Source organism: Calonectris borealis, chromosome 3 (genome assembly GCF_964195595.1).
Source record: "Calonectris borealis chromosome 3, bCalBor7.hap1.2, whole genome shotgun sequence".
NCBI classification, from domain to species: Eukaryota; Metazoa; Chordata; class Aves; order Procellariiformes; family Procellariidae; genus Calonectris; species Calonectris borealis.
In genome coordinates, this window is record NC_134314.1 from 95,829,679 (window position 1) to 95,850,441 (window position 20,763).

The window sequence follows — 20,763 nt, forward strand, 5'->3', positions numbered from 1 at the left end:
CGGGCTCTTTCCATTAACTGATCTGAATCTGTCCCATAAAGAGAACAGACATTTATTTGAACTGCCTCGGTAAAGGATTGGAGTCTTCAGAACAGCAAACGCAAGATTACTTCTCTGGGGAAGACAGTTCATGTTGCATGGCTACATGGTATAACTCATTTGTGCATTGGCTCCTCCCGCAGTAGCAGACAGCACAGACAGCAGGAAATTTTTATCATGGCTGTTTTTCCTCCTCCTCATAGAGCCCCGTTCCTGCCGTTTCCAGAGCTCTTCTGCCACTGTTTAACATTTCATTGGCAAGCACAGCAGAGAGTGTGTGTGCTGCTGTCCCGCTTTCCCTCTCCTTGCTAAAATGGCTTTTTAAAATAAACAACTGTCTAAACGATTTGCTTTGGCAAGAGGATGAATTCAGTGGAAAGTTTGGCAGAGGAAGCAGAGCTGGCACTGAGCTCGTGGACCTGTTATATCATGGAGCTTGGGGGCCCTTATGGTGTGGAAATGAATTTTTTAATGAAAAAAAGAGATACCATCCTGTATTACAGTGGAAAACCTGCTGAAACACCATTTTCCATCTTGCTTTTGCCCATGTCATCTGTCCCTAAATGACTTCAGGAATAAGCAAGTTTCAGCCCTTGTTCTGCGATGTTACAGCACGTCACAAAATTCTGGGAAGCTTTTTGCATGCATGAGGACTTAGCTACAGATTTCACAATTGTGCACGAGAGCAGGTACTGTTTGGCAGGGAATCTGTCCATGGAGCAGTCAAGTGATTTGTACAGGGTGACACAAATCCTGTGGTGGAGAGCAGAAGAGAGGGCTGGGGTCCAGAGCACCTCGGTCTGTGCCACACTGCCTCTTATGCCTTGAGCGAGGCAGGCAGTGTGGTTTTAGCTACTGTGGGCAGGTAGGAGCCTGAGCTTCACATCAGGGTTGGGGAGGCTGCCTCCAGCAGCTCGCTGCACCTCATCCCAGCACCAGTGCTTTGAAAAAGCACATGTGATCACGGAACCAGAGCTACAGGGAAATAGAAGTAGTAATAAAAACAAAAGGGTCTGTTGCAGTTTTAAACAGTGAAAAGACAGCGTGGCTCTCTTTACAATAGTGCATTGAATTGATACAGTGCCCTACAGATGTGAACAACTGATTTTTTGCCTTTTCCTATATCAGATTAGTGGGGCAACACTTTATGTTCTGTAACGAATGGAGAAAGGAAGGCTCAGAGAAGGGAGCATGAGTTCCCAAGCCACATCATGGGCAGAGTTGGCAGCGGAGGCTGGATCTCCTGACTTGCCTTCGTCCGCTCAGTCAGCTTTTTTCCAGAGTGAGTAGAGAAAGAAGGAAAATGTTTACTTCAGTGAACTGCAGACTTCTCTTTTGTTATTTTGGTACATCAAGCTCACAGATTTTTGCTTTTCATCTTTCACTGCTTTACAGTAAGTGATTGTGACCTGCTAAGCCATGTTATGGGGCACCAAAGACGGGCTGTTCTCAGGATTTGTCTTCCTTGCTGCTGCTTAGAGACCACAACACCTTATATTCATGAGTGTCTCTGGAAGGCTCCCAGGCTGCTGGGTCTTTCCAGCACAGCAACACTGTTCCTTCCCTGAGTGGCAGTGGGAAGGCAGTGGCAAATGCCCCTCTGCTAGTGTGACAAGAACTAGCTGGTGCTGGTAGTTAGGTGACAGGCCATGTGCAGAACATTTGCACCCTCTAATGGAGACTTCCATGTATGTAGAATCCAAGAGCCCCAGGCAAGGACCCCCTCCTTTTCAACCCCCACCCTCTCTAAAAGACTAGGAAACCCGTACGGGCATTCATGGGCTCAAACCAGCTCGGTTCCTGTGTACCCCCTCACTCACCTTTGCTGTGCACAGGAGGAATGCAGGGGACGGAGGCGGTACATCACTAGGTACAAGAGCCATCTCCTGTGTGCTGTCCCTGGACTTCGGGCTTCACAGGAGGTGGACAAGCCTTCCTTCTAGCTGGCAGCTCTAGACACTGCTCTTAGTTTGTGCCTTACTTTCAATTTTCACAGGAGTTAACCACAAGTTAAGTGGGAAGAGATTCCAGGTAGCACATCTCTGAGCAAGGAGCTTTAGGTGCTCTATGTGTTCAAGCAGCAGTGGCAACGCCTGTGCTGAAGTCTTTCTCTGGCACTCCTGCTCCTCTGGCTGATTGGCACGCTGGAGCAAGCAAACCAAGAAAATATAGCACATGGAGATGCATTATTTCCCCCTGCGGTATTGACAGCCTATATTCGCTCTGCTGAAGAGCTGGTGCTGGTCAGTGTGGATTACTGTGAGAATGCTGCACTTTCCTAATATTCAAACAAATTGTGCATACATTATATACAGAGCAAATACATATATACAGAGAGCGGGGGGAGAAGGAGAAGGTGTGCATACATGTGTGTATGTGTCTTCAGAGGTTTCAGAGAAAAGGAGTTAAAACAGAGAAGTAATCTGTTGCTGTTTCCATACCCTGAAGTCCCTCCATGATCTTCTGCTGTAGTGCTTCCTTCAACTCCTGCCATGTTTGGTAGCTCAAAGCAACTTGCATTTCTTCCAACAGTTTTTTTTTTTCCAGATACTTTGGGTTTCTTTGTTTGTTTCTGGCTGAGAACACAGCCTTTTTAAAGAAAAAAGAAGCTATTGCCTCAAACTGCTTTGTGGGCCTGGCAGGGAAAGCAGAGGATGAGAGATGCCGAATGTCTCAGGCTGTGCCAGAAGGAAGCTGCTTTCCTTGGAGATTTCTCCCCCCTGCAGTTGACTGGGAGACATTGTTTATGCTTTACCTGGTACAGGGCCAGAGGGGTTTATAAGACCTGCTTCCAAACCCATTTTGTTCTTGGGATTGGAGCCTGAACTGTTCTTACTCTCTTTTCCATTCTGCAAGAGCACCTACCTAAGGAAAAGGAAGCTGGGCTGCGTTAGTATGAGCTGAATATATGCACAAGAGAGTCTGAAGGCAGTCCATAGCCTGGGAGAGTCTGGGTTTGGTTTGGCAAACATTGAGGTCTGTAAGGATGCTCTGCCACTCAGTGGTGGTGTGGAAATGCCTGTGCAAGCAGGGAATGTGCATCAGGGCACTAGTGCCCTCAGGAATGTGTTGCTGGTGCTGCCTGTTGGACAATGATACAGCTTTTGGATGCGTACTTACATAGGACTTAGTGGACACGTGCGCACATGCTGTTGACAGACTATATGTGCATGTATTTGAATGCATTTTGGTGAGTACGGAGGCATGTTTGTGAGCGTGAGAGAGCAAGGAAGAGAGCAAGGACAACTACTGCAGGACTGATGTCCAAGAGCCAGGGGTTGCTGTGAATTTACCATATCCCAATCAGGACTGCCCTGTGACTGAAGTCCTGCCAGTTGGCTGCCTCCACATGTGTCCTGCAGCCTCAACATTTGCCTTTTAAAATAAAAGCCACTTGTGATGTATTCACTCTCTTTTAAGTCTGCCCGGGAGCCCTGGCTGCTTTCCTTGTCCCTCTTTCATGCCATGTCTGTCCATAGTCGCCTCTCTCCCAGGCAACACCCTGACTCAGAGGACTCCAGAGTGATGGACGACATGGCAAGAGGCTCCTGAGAGGACAGACTATAACGTTATTGCAAAAAAAACCCTCTAACTCCAGCCATTTTAAAAGTGGATTTGAGGGGAAGGTGGAAGGGGAAAGGATGGGCTAAAACTACTTGTTTGGTAGTTAGGATATACTAAAACTACTTGTTTCCTCAGCTAGCTCACTGTCCTCTGTGCCCCTGCTGTCCCACAGCTGCAGCTGAGAAGTGGCCAGACAGTCGTCCTCTGAAATTACTCCATCACCCTCAGGCACTGAACATGGTTTTTTTGTATAAATGGACAGCTAGTGCTCTCCAGCACCTTTGCCCCATGTTGCCGGAAGGATATTGAAGAGAGCAGTTTCTTCAGGGACAGAGGCACCTGCCCTAAGGAGAGGCACTTCTGTTGCCAGGGGGTAGTTTCTGCTCTTGCCGCATGAATGCTCAGAGGGTATTGAATTACATGTGTGGTTACTCATAAGCTTTCCTCACTGTCTTCACCAAACTGTCTGCCTAATTATTGCTCTTGTGTTTTCTGCCCCCTTGACAGTATGCCAAGGCACTGAAGCATTTTGGAGAGAGCGAGGGCAAGATGCAGCCAGATGAATTTTTTGGCATCTTCGACACTTTCTTACAGTCATTTGCAGAGGCCAAGCAAGATCTGGAGAATATGAGGAAGAAAAAGGAAGAAGAGGAGCGCAGGGCACGCATGGAGGCCATGGTGAGGACCTGGGCACAAGAAGATGTTTCCTTCCAAAGCCTTTTCATATCTCAAGAGAGAAAGGTTGAGAGAGCCAATTCCAATGCTCATGTCCTGTCACTGTCACTGTTTTATGTCCTTCTCTCTGCCACCTCTCTTTGTCATCATTCTCTTCACAAACGATTACATTTTTCTTGCTAGCTATCCTGTCACCTCTCAAGGGCATACTGTTTGGCTCCTAAATTACCCTCTTTTGGATTCAGATACCAAATCTATCCCTGCCTGTTCTGCCCCGGCACTTTGCAGGATGGTGCTGCCCCTGCCCAGTGACAGACTATCCTGCTTTCGGGCTGCAGGCTCTGTGCAAAAGCTCTGGGAGCTGGATCTCCCTCGGTCCTGCCAGCTGGTCAGCTTCCACTCAGACTGTCATCATCTGCTGCCTGCCTGTCACCTGACAGCGCACGGTGACACAGCGAATGCCCTGGCACCTGCTCCAGCCCACACTGGCAGTATTTCTCTCTGGCCAGCCTTAATGCCTTGATTACTGAGGCCGCGTCTGGCCTTGACGTGGTGAGAGAGCTTTTTGGCATCGTTGATTTTGCTGCTGGGAGACAGACGTGTGTGTCCCCAGGGGTTCGTGTGAACCAGCCTCCCCCTCTAACCTCAGCCTTTCCTGAGGCCTGAGAACGGCTCAGCAGTCCCCTGCCTCCTTCTCCCCTGCCGACATTTCAACCCCGGCTGCCGCCGTGGCCCCAGACCTTGCTGTGGGGAGTTGCTGGTTTAAATCTTTGCTCTGCCAAAAGCACCGGTTTGTGCCTTTCAGAAGAAGAGAGAGGTAAAATGTCAGGATGCCAGCAGCCTTACTGTTGGACACAGGGATAAAATGCCAGGACTTAAGATCAAGTTTCCTCTCAGCCAGCCTGGAAAGTGCAGGAGTCCACTGTTAAAGCACTAGGGTGGTTTTGTAGGCCTAGTACATCATGAGAGAGGTTGCAGTTTGCTTAGGGAAAGAGTTCCTGCAACGTGGGGCTAGTGTGCAGAGTAAGTGACCTGCTTCTTGACAGCCGCATCCATCCCTTGTCATTTCCACTGATCTTGGAGCTGAGCAGTAGGGGATAACTGAGCTCCCTGGAGCTACCCGAGGGAGACCGAGGGCATCACGTTGACAGGTGGACCTATCCGATGATTTGTAAAATCAGCAGTTCTGATTCATTGCTCGTTGTGTTTATAACCAGTTTCTCTTTCCAGAGTCGAGGCAACGTGCCTTCCTCTTCCCATCACTGCAACACGCTGCCTCCGTGCAAACATGAGCTGTTTGGTGGATAGTTTCTGTTGATGTTTTGATATCTCACACAATTTTCATTCTCCAGTATGTTTAGCCTTGTGGCTTTCTGGGATTTTTCCTTTCTTCTTTTCCTCATTCTGCAGGAGTGCAGCCTTTCTGCCTGTCAATTTAGTTAGCTATGTCCCAAGCACAAAGCTGTTTGTGGCTAAGTAGTGACTGTGGTTTGTATAGACCTATCCAAACTAACTTTAAACTCACTAGGTTAGATACTGTCAGCATAGTAAGTGCTGCCACACTAAGGTCACTGCAAGCCTGTCCCAGAAGCTGGGAAATTACCTATGCCAACATCACTTGTAGACTCATTTGGCACAGCTACTTTGCTGGCACTATCCTATTGTAAAATTAGTGCAAAACAGCAGCAGCATAGACAGCTCCCATGTGTCCTCTTTGCTCCAGGGTAGTAGTGCTTTGTGAGGCAAACATATGATACTACTTGTTCCTCATCTCTCCTGCTCTCTGCTTGCCTGTGCAGAAGAAGGGAAGCCCAGCATGGTCATGTATTGCTCTTGCACAGGTAATGGCCTTGTGGATAAGCTCCTGATCTCTTTTTTCCCTAAACTGTACTGATGCATCTTAGCTGTTTCTTGGCAGTGTACCTAGTGATCTGGCATCTCAGTTAGCTAATCCTAAAGCTCTGTGTCTTTCTCCACAGCTAAAAGAGCAGAGGGAAAAAGAGAGGCGACAAAAGAAAGCAAAAGCTGGAAGCATCTCCGAAGAGAGTGGGGAATTTGATGACCTCGTGTCAGCATTAAGGTCGGGTGAAGTCTTTGACAAAGACTTATCCAAGCTCAAGCGTAACCGCAAGCGTTCGGGGAACCAAGGCTTAGAGACAAGCCGGGAGCGGGTGGTGACAAAGCTAAATTATTAATTACAAGAGGAAGAAAAATAATCAACCAAAAGAAGGTGATGAAAAAGTGCAAAACAAGGAAGATGAATGTGTGCGATGGCGCCTGGCTGACAGCTGCCCCAAAGGATTTCTTTGGTCTGTGGCTAGAGACGTTACCTTTCCATGCTCAGCTTTCCTCTCATCCCTCTTCTGTGCTCCTAATTTGAACCATTATAAAAGTGCCTCTGTGGAGCCAGCAGGGCCTGTGACTGGGCCATGCAGAGCTGACAGATTTGCTTCTGGGAGTTTATTGTGTCATCAAAGGCCTCATGGTGATGACAGAAAGTACTTGGGCCTTGCAGACTGCCTCACAGCTGGAGAAAGATAATTTTCTGTGTGCCAAAGTAAAAACTAGTCACGATCTCCATCTCGCTGGTAATAAGTAAGACTAATTTCAGAGCAGTTCTGTAAACACCTGTCGCTTCTTCAAGATCTAGACTGGCCTTCAGGGGCTCGTCAAGATGTGGTTCTCAAGGTTTCCAATTCCCTTCCAGAATTGGATTTTATAAGCCATTGATTAGCACCTGAAAAATATTTTTGATCTCATGTTCTGTATAGTATTTTTGTGTGGCCTATACTGTCTGAAGCAAGTGATGCTGAGACAGAAGCATCAGGTTCTGGAACAAATTGAAATTCAAGAATCAGGATCAACATAAGATACTTCACAAAAGTCTTTTGGATTCTGCTTTTCTAGAAGCAGTTTTCTGGAATTTGTTGATGGTTGAGCCTCGAAGCTATGAAATGCATCTTCTAGGAAAGAAGCTCTGGCTTTTCTTTAGAAAACTAAGCCACTGCCAGGTTGGGATTACAAGTAGATGACTGTGGAGCCTGTTGTCATTGCTGGAGGGTGGGAGGGAAACAGCAGAACATTTCGTACGTGTTTTTGCAAGATTTCTTAGTGCAGCCCAATGGAAATCGGGAGCTCCCTAGTATCATCCACAGGTCACAAGTAGCAAAAAGCAAACGGGGTCACTGGCTGCAAGAAATTACATTTCTTTTCCACTTGATGCTAGCTGTGATTGCTGTTGGCATGAACTAGTCTTTCTGTCTAACATGCTGACCTTCACCACACACATCCACTCCTACCTAGGGGAATCATGTAACTCAGTAAGATATGAATGGTTTTGAAGGAGAGCCTTGGAGCCTTTTTCATTTTGAAGGGATCACTTGGGATGAACCAACGGAGGGTCCCATAATGAAAACTGAGATTTTTCCAGGAGGACACAGAATTGTGTAAGCCGAGCAGACTTTGGAGATGGGTTAATTCATAAGAAAAAAAAATTGTACTTAAGCTACATGTATGAAGCACACAGCGAAAAAGCAAAGAACTCTAAGAAGAGGCCTGAATTCTGTGTGTCTTCATGGCTCTAGGAAAGGGATTGGATTGTGTGGGCTGTCATGGGCTTTTATTTTTTTTTTTTAATCTTGTCTTCCTTTTTGAATATCTTCCCTGGAGAAGGAAAAGAGGAAAAGAAAGAAATGGTGATGGATTCTTCCTCCTAGACAGGAAGAAAAGAGAGAACATTTGAGAAGAGGGACCCACCATCTACAAACTATGCATCAATAGTCAACAGCACAAAATGTCAAGGAATCCCAGGGAAGTGAAAAAAGCTCTATTTGTCACTTTAATAATTTGGTTTGATTTTTCTCTGAATGTCACTTAACCTCAGGCTCTGCACCGAGTCTGCAGAACAGAACTTCCTCTGCCATGCACGCTGCCTGATCAGTATTACACACTACCGATATTGGAGAAGCAAACTGTTGCGGTTTTCTGAACACTTTGAGAGTAAAATAATTATGTAAACTATGGAAAGAAGCAAAAAAGTCAGAATTGTTAAAGTCTAATGTTTCATTGTTTACTGAATTTTGAGTCTCCCACCCCAGTATTTCCCTATTTACGACATTCCAGACTGCCGCGCCTCTGTATAATACTCATCGTAAAGAGCTGGTATCTTACAAGAGCTGGGTGCATTCTCTTCCCTTACTATCCCACTCCCCTTCTGGGATTAGCTATTAACAGCAATACTCATTGCAGTGGACACAAGCACCTTGTAGAACAAAGACTGTATTTCATAAAGGTTTTTGAAAGTTTAAGAAAAACTCTCACTTTTTTAAGCATTTTTATTTTAAATTACAAAATGGATTTTTAGAAATGTCTCTTGTAAATTATATTAACAAGCTCCTTGCTGCTCCCTGAAGTAGACTTGCTATATCCCAGCCCTTATTGTTTGTCTTGTTTTAAAGCATGCCATATAACCTATGCCATGTAAGCCATATGAGAGGTGGTAATATGTGCCAAATTGGTATACAGTTGAGTTTAGATTTGGATAATCCCTGAATTCCAAAGATGATGCTTTTAGGGATTAGAACATTGTAGGTTTTTTCCCCTCCTTGTTTTCCCTGGGTTTAGGACTCGCCCAGAAATTCAGGTGTAGTGCCAAGGTCAGCCCTGGTGCAAGATGATGTGACACATGGCTCTGTCCGATTTACAGCTGCTTGCTTGCTCCCTAGGTACTTGTTTGATAAGGCAGACTGTCAGCATGGCAGTGCTGTCAGAGAAGAAACACCTCAGGGCAAAACCCTTGAATATAAATACAGCATTCCCCCCACCCCGGTGTTTGTCAAACCAGGTTTGTGCTGTGCTTTTTGAAACTGAAGTCACTTTGCCAGGCCACAAATGTAGCAAAAGCAGAGAGAGTGACAAGCCCTCTGTCCATTTGTGTACACAGTTCAACCCCGACTTAAAGAGATCCTATACGATGGTACGCGGCGCTCCGGCCACACTGACAGAGTCAAAGAAAGCTGCTGTAGTTTTGCCACCTGTTTGACTCATACACAAATAATGAGAGATTGTGCAACTCCTGTAAATCATCTGTGGGATGCTGACTGGGAGTGACAGAAAGCTCGGAGTCGTGCCTCTGATTCACTGCAGCTCAACTTTCTCAGCACTCCAGTGCCCCAACCTCTTGTTTTGAAACTGTGATGGTGGCTGAAGGCTTCGTTCAACATGCTGGACAGTCCCCCCTGGCTCTTGACTCCATGGTGAATGTTCATAAAGAGGGTTTTTGGAAAAGTTCGGTTACACACTCAGGCAAACAGTGATTTCATATAAGTGGTGACAAGCGGAGAGGCCCATTAATAGGTCTACTGTATCAGATGAGGCTGGCCACACAGAAGATAAGGAAGAAAGTTGGCTCTGGTCTAGGGCCTAGCATCAGATTCTTGCTGAAGCCAAGTTTGTCCTTGTTTGTCATCTCTTGAGTACTGTGAGTGCATCTATGCTCTGTTCTTCATCAGCTGTTGTGGTAGAGATGCTGAGTGCTGAAGGAGAAGGGAAAATCCTATTCCTTAACTTCTAGTGCTAGCAGAGCTGAGCAGGTATAGCAAACAGTCGTGAGGTATAACATTGAGGCATAACCTCTTTATCGCACTGAGAGCTGGAGAAGAGCTAGGGTTTGCTGTTTCCTTGCACCTGTGCCTAGCACCTGCATTTTAAGTGAGATCACTCTGTCTTTGGAAATAAGTGGAGGAGGAGGGGATGTCAAAAAGAAGGGTGTAATCGAGGGCTTGTTCTGCTTCCTGCAGAAATGTAGTCATTGCTAACTTTATGACTAAGTTCTTCACACCTAGAAGAGGAGGTACTTTCTAACTCTGCAGACCTTGTCCCTAGAGGTCTAGTGCTCACTCACTTACCTCTGTGTCTTCATTGTTCTTAAGCAGGTTGCATTAGGATGACCCCAGAAAAGACTGAAGAACTCTCCCTCTCTCCTACTCCCTTTGGTCTGGGTCACTTTTCTCAGTGTGTCATGAGTCTCTGGAAATGCTACAAGGTAAAGTGACTTCAGGGCAGCAAGGCTCTTCCGTGCCCTGCAGCACAGCTATTGTCTGGGCACCGGTTCCCTACAAGAGCAGAAGTAGGACTAGCGTTCAGGGGTGAGAGACTCCCCACTAAGGAGACAACGTGGGCGTCCTTCAGAAGCATCTCTGTAATGTGTTCACAATGTCTGAGGAAGGGAAAGGAATCGCGAGGGGCCCTGGTGGGAGACTCTGGGGCAGGTGTTTCCGTAACGGTCAGCCCCACTGGCTGAATCTTTCCTCTTCTTTAGGAAAGCTCACACTCTGCGTTGGGTTGCATGGGAGAAGTTTGTGTCAGGAGTTTCCGTGAGGGGAAAGGAGATCAATTGTACAGTTGATGATGTACATGATATATGCAGTTTCGTTTCTGGGTTGGTTGTTTTGGGTTTTTTTGTTTGTTTGTTTGTTTGGGGGTTAAATGATTTTAAAAAAAAGGGTTTTAGGAATCTCTAAGGGGAACCTGTAAATCTGACACCTCTATTTATTTTGCCTTATTTTAGTTTGCTATGTTTGTATGTATACACTGCATTACAGCAAAGACTATTGAGACCGTGCCAGGGCATTACACCGGCTAGACAGCTGGCTTGGCTATTGTGCAGCAAGCTGAGCTAGGCAAGGGGATGCATGTGAGCAGCCTTGGGGTGGGAAGGGAGGGAAGAAAAAACTTTCCTTTTGCTTTTGTCATAATCACTCTGGTCCCGGGAAAGCATGCGTTTTAAAGCATGTGTTAAACTGATGCAGGTTGGTTATTTTAGAAGGCTTTCTATAAAACCTGTTTATTTCTCATCATGTATCACGGTGGAAAGACTGAGAAGAGTTAAGCTGCACAGTTGCTCACTCAAACTTCACCCTTCCACACAAATTCTGGCCGTAATGCCAGAGAAGCTTGGATTGATGGGCAAAAGCGGTTCACGCCTTGTAGCTTCTCACCAGAGTTAACATGCTCATGGGACAAACTGGGACAGTTCTCCTTCCTCAGAGCTAATATTCCTCCCTATCTTCAAGGCCAAGGAAGAAGGATTTCCTCTAATTCCCATCTCTCCTCCTCCATCCCACCTCCACCTCCCCAGATTATCCAGGGTAAACAAAATCTTTCTATTGGTTCGTTTTCTACCCGTGGAGTCTCTAGCAATCACCAGGTGTTTGGCCATGGCTCCTTGGCTTCTGTACTCGACATAGGAGATTTCTGGTTGCCTACCATCCAAACAGGTAGCCTCCATTGGCCACCTTAGCTTCTGCTATCAAAAGTTGAAGAGGCCAACCTGGGTAACACAATTTGGCCAACTGAAAATACAGAATTTATATATGTGTATATACATATATAAAAGCTATCTACTACTCTAAGCAGTAGTTTTAATGACCAGACTCCCCTGAAGTTGGCCAGATTTTGCTCACTGTGCCTGCTGAGAAGGATGCCATTAGTCTAGCATGGTGTTTTGGCACCTTATTTCATGAGGGAGTCTGGATGTTTAATAGATCATAGAATCATAGAATAATTTGGGTTGGAAGGGACCTTGATCATCTAGTTCAACCCCGCTGCCATGGGCAGGGACACCTTCCACTAGACCAGGTTGCTCAAAGCCCCATCCAGCCTGACCTTGAACACTTCCAGGGATGGGGCATCCACAGCTTTTCTGGGCAACCTGTTCCAGTGTCTCACCACCCTCATAGTGAAGAATTTCTTCCTTATACCTAATTTAAATCTACCCTCTTTCAGTTTAAAGCCATTACCCCTTGTCCTGTCACTACATGCCCTTGTAAAAAAGTCCCTCTCCAGCTTTCTTGAAGGCTGCCTTCAGGTACTGGAAGGCTGCTATAAAGTCTCCCCAGAGCCTTCTCTTCTCCAGGCTGAACAGCCCCAACTCTCTCAGTCTGTCTTCATAGGAGAGGTGCTCCAGCCCTCTGATCATCTTCGTGGTCCTCCTCTGGACTCGCTCCAACAGGTTCATGTCCTTCTTACATTGGGGACCCCAGAGCTGAACGCAGTACTCCAGGTGGGGTCTCATGAGAGCGGAGTAGAGGGGGAGAATCACTTCCCTCGACCTGCTGGTGCCACTTCTTTTGATACAGCCCAGGATATGGTTGGCTTTCTGGACTGCAAGCATACATTGCTGGGTCATGTTGAGCTTCTCATCAACCAATACCCCCAAGTCCTTCTCCTCAGGGCTGCTCTCAATCCATTCTCCACCAGCCTATATTTGTGCTTGGGATTGCCCCGACCCATGTGCAGGACCTTGCATTTGGCCTTGTTGAACTCCATGAGATTCACACGGGCCCACCTCTCAAGCCTGTTGAGGTCCCTCTGGATGGCATCTCTTCCCTCCAGCATGTTGACCGCAGCACACAGCTTGGTGTTGTTGGCAAACTTGCTGAGGCTGCACGCAATCCCACTGTCCATGTCGCCGACAAAGATGTTAAACAGTGCTGGTCCCAATAGCGACCCCTGAGGAGCGCCACTCATCACTGGTCTCCACTTGGACGTCGAGCTGTTGACCGCAACTCTTTGAGTGAGACCATCCAGCCAATTCCTTACCCACTGAGTGGTCCACCTGTCAAATCCATGTCTCTCCAATTTAGAGACAAAGATGTTGTGCGGGACAGTGTCAAATGCTTTGCACAAGTCCAGGTAGATGACGTCAGTTGCTCTTCCCTTATCCATCAACACTGTAACCCCGTCGTAGAAGGCCACCCAAATTTGTCAGGCACGATTTGCCCTCAGTGAAGCTATGTTGGCTGTCACCAACCAGATCTTCCAAACCAGAGTCTTCTGTAACTGGTGATAACGTCAAATAGATCCAGTGTGACCAGTACAAATTGCTCTGAGTTTACACCAGTGTAATTCAAAGCAGCATCTGGATCAAAACTCCCCTGTAGGTAGTTTTGGCTGTTTACAAGATGTTCCACAGAGCTCATGAAGGGCTTGGTTCTTTCAGCTATCCACGACTAGGAGCTCTCACCCAAGTGATTTACAAGCCATTTCCCCTCCTTCATGCTTGCCCTTAAACAGGCTCTTTAAAAACCTTTGTCATTTTTAGGAGAATTGTAAGGGGATGTCAGGTACCTGAGCCACTCTGTGCTCAACACCTTCCCTCCAAACCATCCCCATCTCCAGCCATTCTCCTCCCCTGCAAGCCTGCTCAGCTTGAAACTCGCAGGTCACTTTGGGAGGTGCCCCTGCCCGCCAAGCTAGAAAGTACAGTGCTGCTTACTGAAGTGGGAGGTTGTGTGCTGCTGTAATGCCTTGGCGTATCCTCATTTCTTAGTCAGTTTAAGACTATAAGTGAATTAAATGTACAAATCCTGTAGTGTCCTTTTTATCTGTATCTTTTTATAAGAATATACTGTAATACTAAAAAACAAAAGCAAAAAAAATTAAAGATATATTGCCCCCACTGCGTCTCAGTACATTTCTTTGTAGTTGCATTTTCTGTGCATTTTGCTTGGAAAGTCCTAACGGTGAGTTGGAGGCTGGGTGCACTTTTTTGCTAAGCTCTGGGTCTTTCTTTTTGGTCACGAGCGTGCAGCTCTTTAGGTGACACAGTCACTGCAGAGCTGGTGAGAATCTTCAGGTTGTTCTGGGGGGAACAAGCAACATGGTGGAACCAAGCACGTCCTCCTCACACATTGCAATAGTAAAGAGCCAACCACGGAACCACCAGATTACCACATCCAAGGGTCCTCTTAAAATAAAGCACTCTTTCATTGCTCTTTCAGAACAACATAGGGAACACAGGAGTTCACTTAAAAAAAAAAAAAAAGGAAGACAGTCCTGCTATCTAAGAACTTATAAGCCCCATGCGGACATAACTAGTCCAGGAGAGGAGGGAGTGCAGGGCTGCAGCGCTGGCCATAAGCTCCCTTACTCAACGGAGCAACATCCTGACAGCAAGAGCGTGACTCAGAGGAGGAGGGGGCAGGAGAGGATGGCTTCAAAGGAAGGAGTTAAATAAGGCCAGCTGAAAAGAAGCCAGGAAAGCCAACATCAGGAGAGAAGCCTTCAGGGATGTGGGAGGGGAGAGACGTTAGATACAGAAGAGCAGGGTGAGCAGGAGGCACACAAAGGCTAGGGCTAATTTGTGGGTGAATCAAGGGACATGCCGAGGAATTCCTTGGAGCTTCAGGGGCAGAAACTTGTTTTCATCTTAGATGCAATGTATGCAGCTGTTTCACTTACACATGCATCTGCCTGTCTCTATTAATGGAAATAGCCTGCTGACAAAATTAATCCTTAAGCCAAAAATTTTCATGTTTATCTTCAGCCTATCAAAGGTCCATGTTTTAACCGTGAGCTCCTGAGAAGCTCATGCCTAGCTTCGACTGGGAGCCTTGCTGGCTGTGCAGCACATTCCTGCAGTACGTGGGTTCCCAGGGACCCCAAACAAAGCTCCAGCTGTTGGTTCTGGCTCTCAGGTGGGAAGGGCCATGGCAATGAGCAAAAGCAATCAGGGGATAATTGCTTGCACAGGCTGAGGACCAGCAGGCAGCAGATGGAAGTCTGAGTGCTGTGTGGGAAGGCTCTTGGTTTATATTTGTTAAAAGGGCTCTTAGTTTCCCTGTTTCGATCTATTTAGTTCAGACTTGGCTAAAAGTTCTTGCTTTACAGATGCAAGGGCAGAGGCAAAGGGATGTTTCTGAAATCCATGCAGCACTCGAGTGGCAGAGGCAAGATGAAAATACAGGGACCTCCCTGCCTGTTCTTCTCCAGCAGCTGGGTTTTAGTAGAGGAGGCCCAACCGTTGCTTTCCCTCTTGTTAGAGGTGAAACCCAGCGACATTTGAATTCTGTCTGCTTTGAACAACCAGAGAGGTATCCCGCCTGAATTCTAACAAGAAGATTTTTCTTTCTTTACTATTTTGACTGGGGTTGGAGCACGCAGCAAGGGGCTGGTGTTCTGCCCTGCAAGATGGGTCCAGCGCAGAAGCCTCCTTCTGTCTTCCCATTTGATGTCTTCCCTGTGGTCATGGGCCTCCCTGTCCTTGTCATCGCTGCACAGAAGCAAGGTAAGTGCCTTGGCTTTTTCTGAGCAAAACTAGTGTCAGGGTTTAGCTGCCCTGAATGACTGGGAGTGAGGGGAGGGTAAGGGGACCTCTTTGCTCTTGCTGGGAAGGGCTGAGGATCTATTATTCATTGGTTTTCCCTTTCTTTAACCTTTGGCTTCTGTTTAAACAAAGATGACTTTTATCTCTGCCATAGCAGGCGTGGAGCTTTCTGGGAGAAATCTGCTTGGCCCTTTGGGAACAGATTTCTACTGCTAGGAAACAAAATAATTAAAGATGATTTTTTTTCCCCCCAAAGCCCAAAACTTTGGTTTTCAATGGTGTTGTGCTAGATTTTGTTTGTTTGTTTCATGTTTCTGTAGCTAATGGGCTTCTTGCTGTTTTCTTTGAGACATGGTTGCTGTTTATCTCTACTTTGGTCAGACTCTCATCAGGAGGTAGGGTCCTTTTTTCCTTTTTTTTTTTTTTTCCCCTCTCTTCCAGTCCTCTCCCTAACCCTCACCCTCAGTCTCAGCACAGATTGCTTGGGCTGGTGAGGGTGATGCTGCATGTGGAGCTATGTAACTCTGCTAAAATGTTGCTTTTTATCCATTTTTGGAGGTCTGTTCTGTACGAGCACCAGCCTGTCAGACTGAATGTTGATATAAGATAGTGATGTACAGATGCATTAAGAAAGCAAAATGCCTTGCTCATATGTGCCTTGGAGAGGGAATGAAGCAGAGGAGAAATAAAGTGGGGTAGGATGTCAGTTTGGGGTACCTGGTTTTAATCTTTGTTTGTTTCCTGCTTTAACAAAAAAAAAAAAAAAAAAAAAAAACCAAAAAAAAAACAAACAAAAAGTGTCTTTGAAAGGAAACACAACTAGGATTCTTCCAAAGGGTTAACTTTTGCTTTTTAGCGACAAGTATTTGCCCTCTTCCAAAGCTGAGCTCCCCTCTTCCTTCCTAGGCTTAATTAATGAGGAGGAGTTGTCTGGCTAAAAAAACCTTTCCAGCTATGATCAAAGCATGAAAAATGTCACGAATGTATTGAGGAGTTCCAGCTCATTTACTGCCTGTGCTGCTGGGCTGGATGCTGGCTAGGAGCGAGACGGGGACCTCTGGGCCGCAGGTGGCAGTGGGAGCTGCAGGCAACTCCCGGTGCATGGGCTAAGGAAAGCAGCTGTGGGATGGGAAGGTTCCTGGGGCTTCCCACTGCGTGTTGTCACTTGGGGTAAGGACAGGGGTGCCAGACATCCCCTAGCACCTGGCCTGCCCAGGGGAACGGAGCACCTTGATGTCTAGTCTCATGCCCAGCCTCTGCAGTCCCTCCTTCGGGTGAGCTGTTGCCAGCTCTCTTGACCAGGGCTGCCATATGTCCCTGCAGGGCTGGAGCTCAGAAGATGCTTGAGTAAATATGAATCATTTGCTGGCATGTGCCCTCATTTGTATGCCCCACATACCAGTCTCTTCCTAGAGATACCATGTCAGGTAGCTACTAGTATCTGTAAACTCCCTTCTTTTTTTTTTTTTTTTTTTTTCCCTTTTTAAATGGTGGAATTTAAAATGAGCAATTAACTGTGCTGCTGCCTCTCTCCCTCCAAGCCAACATTTCTTCCCATTCGGTCTTGGAAAAATCTTTGCGTGAGTTGGAGGATTTGCAGTGAGCTGGAGGCTTGCCTTGGGAGAGCTGCTGCATCTTTCCTATCGTGACAGCATTGAACCCTGGGGGTCCAGAGGGGTCTGAAATGCTGTGATTAACTTAATGTGGGAACCCAGGAAGCATTCTTTGCCCACCTTGTTTTAGATGTGGGAAACAGTGGTGTTGAGCCAATCCCTTGCAGGGCTCATGAAAGGAGAACACGTCTCTAATTACATTAGCTAAAAAAATAACAACCAGAAAATTGGGGGGGACGGGGGAAGGACTTAATAATTTATTGCACAGTGTGAGATGTGGAAAAAGGCTTTTGTCTGGCTGAAATGTCTATGACCAATAGTGGTTCAGTCTGTCGTGTTATAGCAAGACCTTTGCAGTCCTCTCCCTTCATGGAGATACAATGGAAACGGCTATTCAGAGCAGATCCACCAACTACTGAGGCAGCTGCTAACCAGGGAAAGCACAAGAAGTCATGCAGAGGCTGCAGGGATCTGGGGAGCAGGGCGCAGGTTAGCCCTGGACACCCCTCCCCACAGGGCGGACGGGGAGGCGAGTGCCTTGTGAACTATGTGATGATGCTGCTTGTCGCTGCGGAGAGGAAGGCTCCCTTCTCTCTGTGTCCCTTGTGGAGGTTTTAAAAGATTGGGGGGGAACTGTGATTGTCAGATTTCTTGAGATCTGTCCCTGGGAAATAGGGATACTTGCTACTTGTCTGTTTGTAAGTAAAGGATCTGCCTTGCCAGTGGGTCTGCAAGGGCAAAGCTTGTGTTTTATCATCCCCTAAAATATCAGGAGTATTGTAAGCATTGGCTTGGATGCCTCACGAGAGATTATACCTGAGTACCTGCCTGTGGTGAACCCACGGCTCATGCTCTGGTTATCATACTCTGCTGGTGTCTTGCAATTTGTGGTTCCTGGAAAGCCAGTGGTCTGTAAAAGTATCAGAAGGTGATCTGTGGACAGTGGCTGAGGAAGGAAAAAAAGATCAAAAGCTTTTCTGTGCTCCATTGCCCACACAAGGAAGCAAACAAAATGGGAGGAAAATGAATGTCCATCTACTTAAAGCTTAAGCTATTTTTCATTTGCTTATGGCATTGTGGCAATACTATAAAAGAACAAAGATGGATTTCCTACACGCACAACCCCCCGGAGGTCAGGTGGTCACTGGATTCAAGAGATAAGAAATGGTGCTCTAAAGCATCTCTGTGCTACTGCATGTTCCTGTGGCTGTGAGCAGGCCTGATGCAGGCCCTGCCTTGCTGGCTGCTCTTTCTGTGCAATGGCCTTTCAGTGTGATGGGAACCGTCATCTTTGCCCCTGCAGAGTCATGAGGTGCTTCCAGGGGGAGAAGTAGGAATCAGCCCAGTGCTTGCCCACCCTTGGGCTCACATTAAGGTATTATAACAGGACACACAGGTAACACAAACTATGTTTGTGTCCCTGGGCAAGTCTGGATCCGCTCTTACGTTGTAGAAGGAGCTGGCTAACCCCAAAGGCAGGTTTTTCCCAGGGCTGTCCATTCCAGGGTTTTTCTTCCTTTTGTGCTTGCAAAGAGGAAAACAACTCTTCAGAGCCATGCCCCGTTCTGCAGTAAACTACGCCTTGCTTTTGCTCCTGGTTTGCTTCAACATCTGAGCCCTGTTCACCTTCCTCTTGCGGCCTCACAAGTCCTTTCTGCTGCCGTGACTCTTTGCTTGCCTGCCTTGGGAGGATCTGCTGCCCCGTCTCTGTGGCAGTAACGGCTGCTGGAGCTTGGGCACCTCAGGCTCCAGGGGAAGCCCCTTGCAGAGGATCGTCCCTGGTAGGAACCCTCTTGCTCTGCCCTCAGCCCGGCTTCGCACGCAGGCGCTGCTGTAACAGGGCAGGAGTCGGCAGGAGGATCAGATGGCACTTCGTACCTTCCCGTCGTTCTCCTCGTGTGATCTGCTGGTGGTGTTGCTCAACCAGGGAGCAAATGTTAAACATGTAGTGTTGCCCTTTTAGAGTGGCGGTAACATCTTCCCTTGCTCTGGTCCCTGAAATGAAAGCTGCTCCCTCAGTGAGAGGAGGCCCTTTCTGCAGCTGGAGAGCTGAAGCTGCCCGTGGAGCCCGTGAGGACAGGCAGCCTTTCACCTAGAAGCAGCTCCAGCACTGAGGCAATACGACATGGGGACCACAGCTAGCTGTGGCCTCGGGGATGCTGATCTTGTGCCAACTCCTGGGGTGTCAGTGCTGGGATGCATCAGCAAGCATGTCTTGGACTTGCACCAGGGTCAAAGAAAGAGACTCCAAATTGCAGCTTGTCCCATAGCCATGATCTTGTCCTTGTCAGGCAGCTGCCAGTTCTCTCTCTGTTCCTGATTAATCTTCTCCCAGGGGGATGCTGACCAGCACATCCCAAAGCGGGATGGGAGGAGGAAGGGGATAAATCAGATACTGAGGCAATCTTACTCTCTAATTTTTAACCCATGCTGGCACCCTAATCCAAACAGGAAGGCAGCAGGAGTTTGGACAGGGATCAGTAGCCCTGACTTAGTGCTGCAGAACCAGTATAATTATGGGCAAATGGACATAATCACAGAAATAGCTGTGCTCTGATGAGGGGCAGGCTCTTTCCTGAGAGCTTCTAGCAGGAGTGGTGGCCAGCTCTCTTCCCTTCTTACTCCTGCCCGCGGTTTCCCTCAGCTCTGCCATGAGCTTTGCCACCCCTGAACGTCTGTGCCTCTCACAGCCTTTGGAACAGGATCTGGGGTGTCACCAGTGCAGATGGAGGTTTCCCCTTGGGAGGCAGGGAAGTAAAATTGTCATATAACGGTTGGGAGAAACTGAGGGACAAAAGCCACATCTGCTAAAAGCAACCTTGTCAATCTGGTGGCAAGCATTGCCTTCTCCAGATGCATGTCAGGCTTGCAAATCTGTCTCCAGGTGCTCACTGCTGAGTGCACAGAACAATGGGAAGGCCAGGTTAGCGTCCCCATCTGCAAACAATAATTTGAGTGACTTACCAAGCATGACATGTTGGTCTGGCCCACATCTCTGTGATCAGGTCCTCCTGGATCACAGTCCAGGCCTGTAGCAGTGGGACTGTCCTCTTCTCCCTGCCTTGGTTGCAACAAGCTTCATGGGATGCCGGGGACTGCCTCTTTGCTTGTAGCTGGGAGAGCAGCAGCTCCTGCCTCTGCTCAGGGCATGGTCCTGAGGGCACGGTCCTCAGGCCACCGGGGAGCTGGCACGTGCACCTGGGGGCAGCAGCTGCACAGGCACCCCCGACCTCGCCCACCATTTCACCATTTTCCCTGTCGCTCAGCCGTCCCCATCAGCCGTCCCCATCAGCCGTCCCCATCAGCCGTCCCCATCAGCCGTCCCCATCAGCCGTCCCCATCAGCCGTCCCCATCAGCCGTCCCCATCATCAGCCGTCCCCATTTCTTCCACTGCTGTTTCTGGGTCTGATTCACACTTCTTTGCTGTCTTTCCTTGTCTCACACCCACATGAGCCTTCTGGTGCAGAGCAGCGAGGTTTGAACCCCACCATCCCCTCTGCGGCCCTTGCGGAGCCACCTCCACCATTCCTGGGAGCTTTGCTTCCCCTTTGCTTTCCCTCCAAAGCGCTCCCAGCCCCGATGGGCTCCACCAGTGTCCAACCAGTCCTTTGGAGAGCTTCAGCCACACGTGTGTGGAGACACTTTGTCTGAGGCTAAATCCAGGCCAGCGTAAAACCCCTGAACAGCAGCTCCGGCACCAGCTGCTCCGCTGGTGGAGCTGATGCGCTCGTTTCCGAGCTGAGCTACTTGCTGATGCAGAGGCA

General features: G+C 47.8%; 1 protein-coding gene and 1 long non-coding RNA gene across 4 annotated transcripts in view; one reads left to right on the forward strand and one right to left on the reverse strand.

The window, feature by feature from the left end:
* Nucleotides 1-14,296, forward strand: part of DAAM2 (dishevelled associated activator of morphogenesis 2) — a 216,448-nt gene extending 202,152 nt beyond the window's left edge. For both annotated transcript variants that reach the window (XM_075146815.1, XM_075146816.1), the window contains 2 exons: nucleotides 4,111-4,281; nucleotides 6,258-14,296. In XM_075146815.1, coding sequence (XP_075002916.1) covers nucleotides 4,111-4,281; nucleotides 6,258-6,473 — 387 coding nt within the window. In that variant the 3' untranslated portion in view covers nucleotides 6,474-14,296. The remainder of the gene's footprint in view (nucleotides 1-4,110; nucleotides 4,282-6,257) is intronic.
* A 1,380-nt stretch (nucleotides 14,297-15,676) lies between these two features.
* Nucleotides 15,677-20,291, reverse strand: LOC142080799 (uncharacterized). Of its 2 annotated transcripts, none has more exons than XR_012673122.1 (2): nucleotides 19,963-20,291; nucleotides 15,677-17,944 (listed from the first exon to the last, which is right to left on the reverse strand). It is a non-coding gene; the product is annotated as an uncharacterized LOC142080799 (long non-coding RNA). The 2 variants fall into 2 exon arrangements; XR_012673121.1 differs by having other exon boundaries at nucleotides 15,677-19,340.
* Nucleotides 20,292-20,763: the final 472 nt, after the last annotated feature.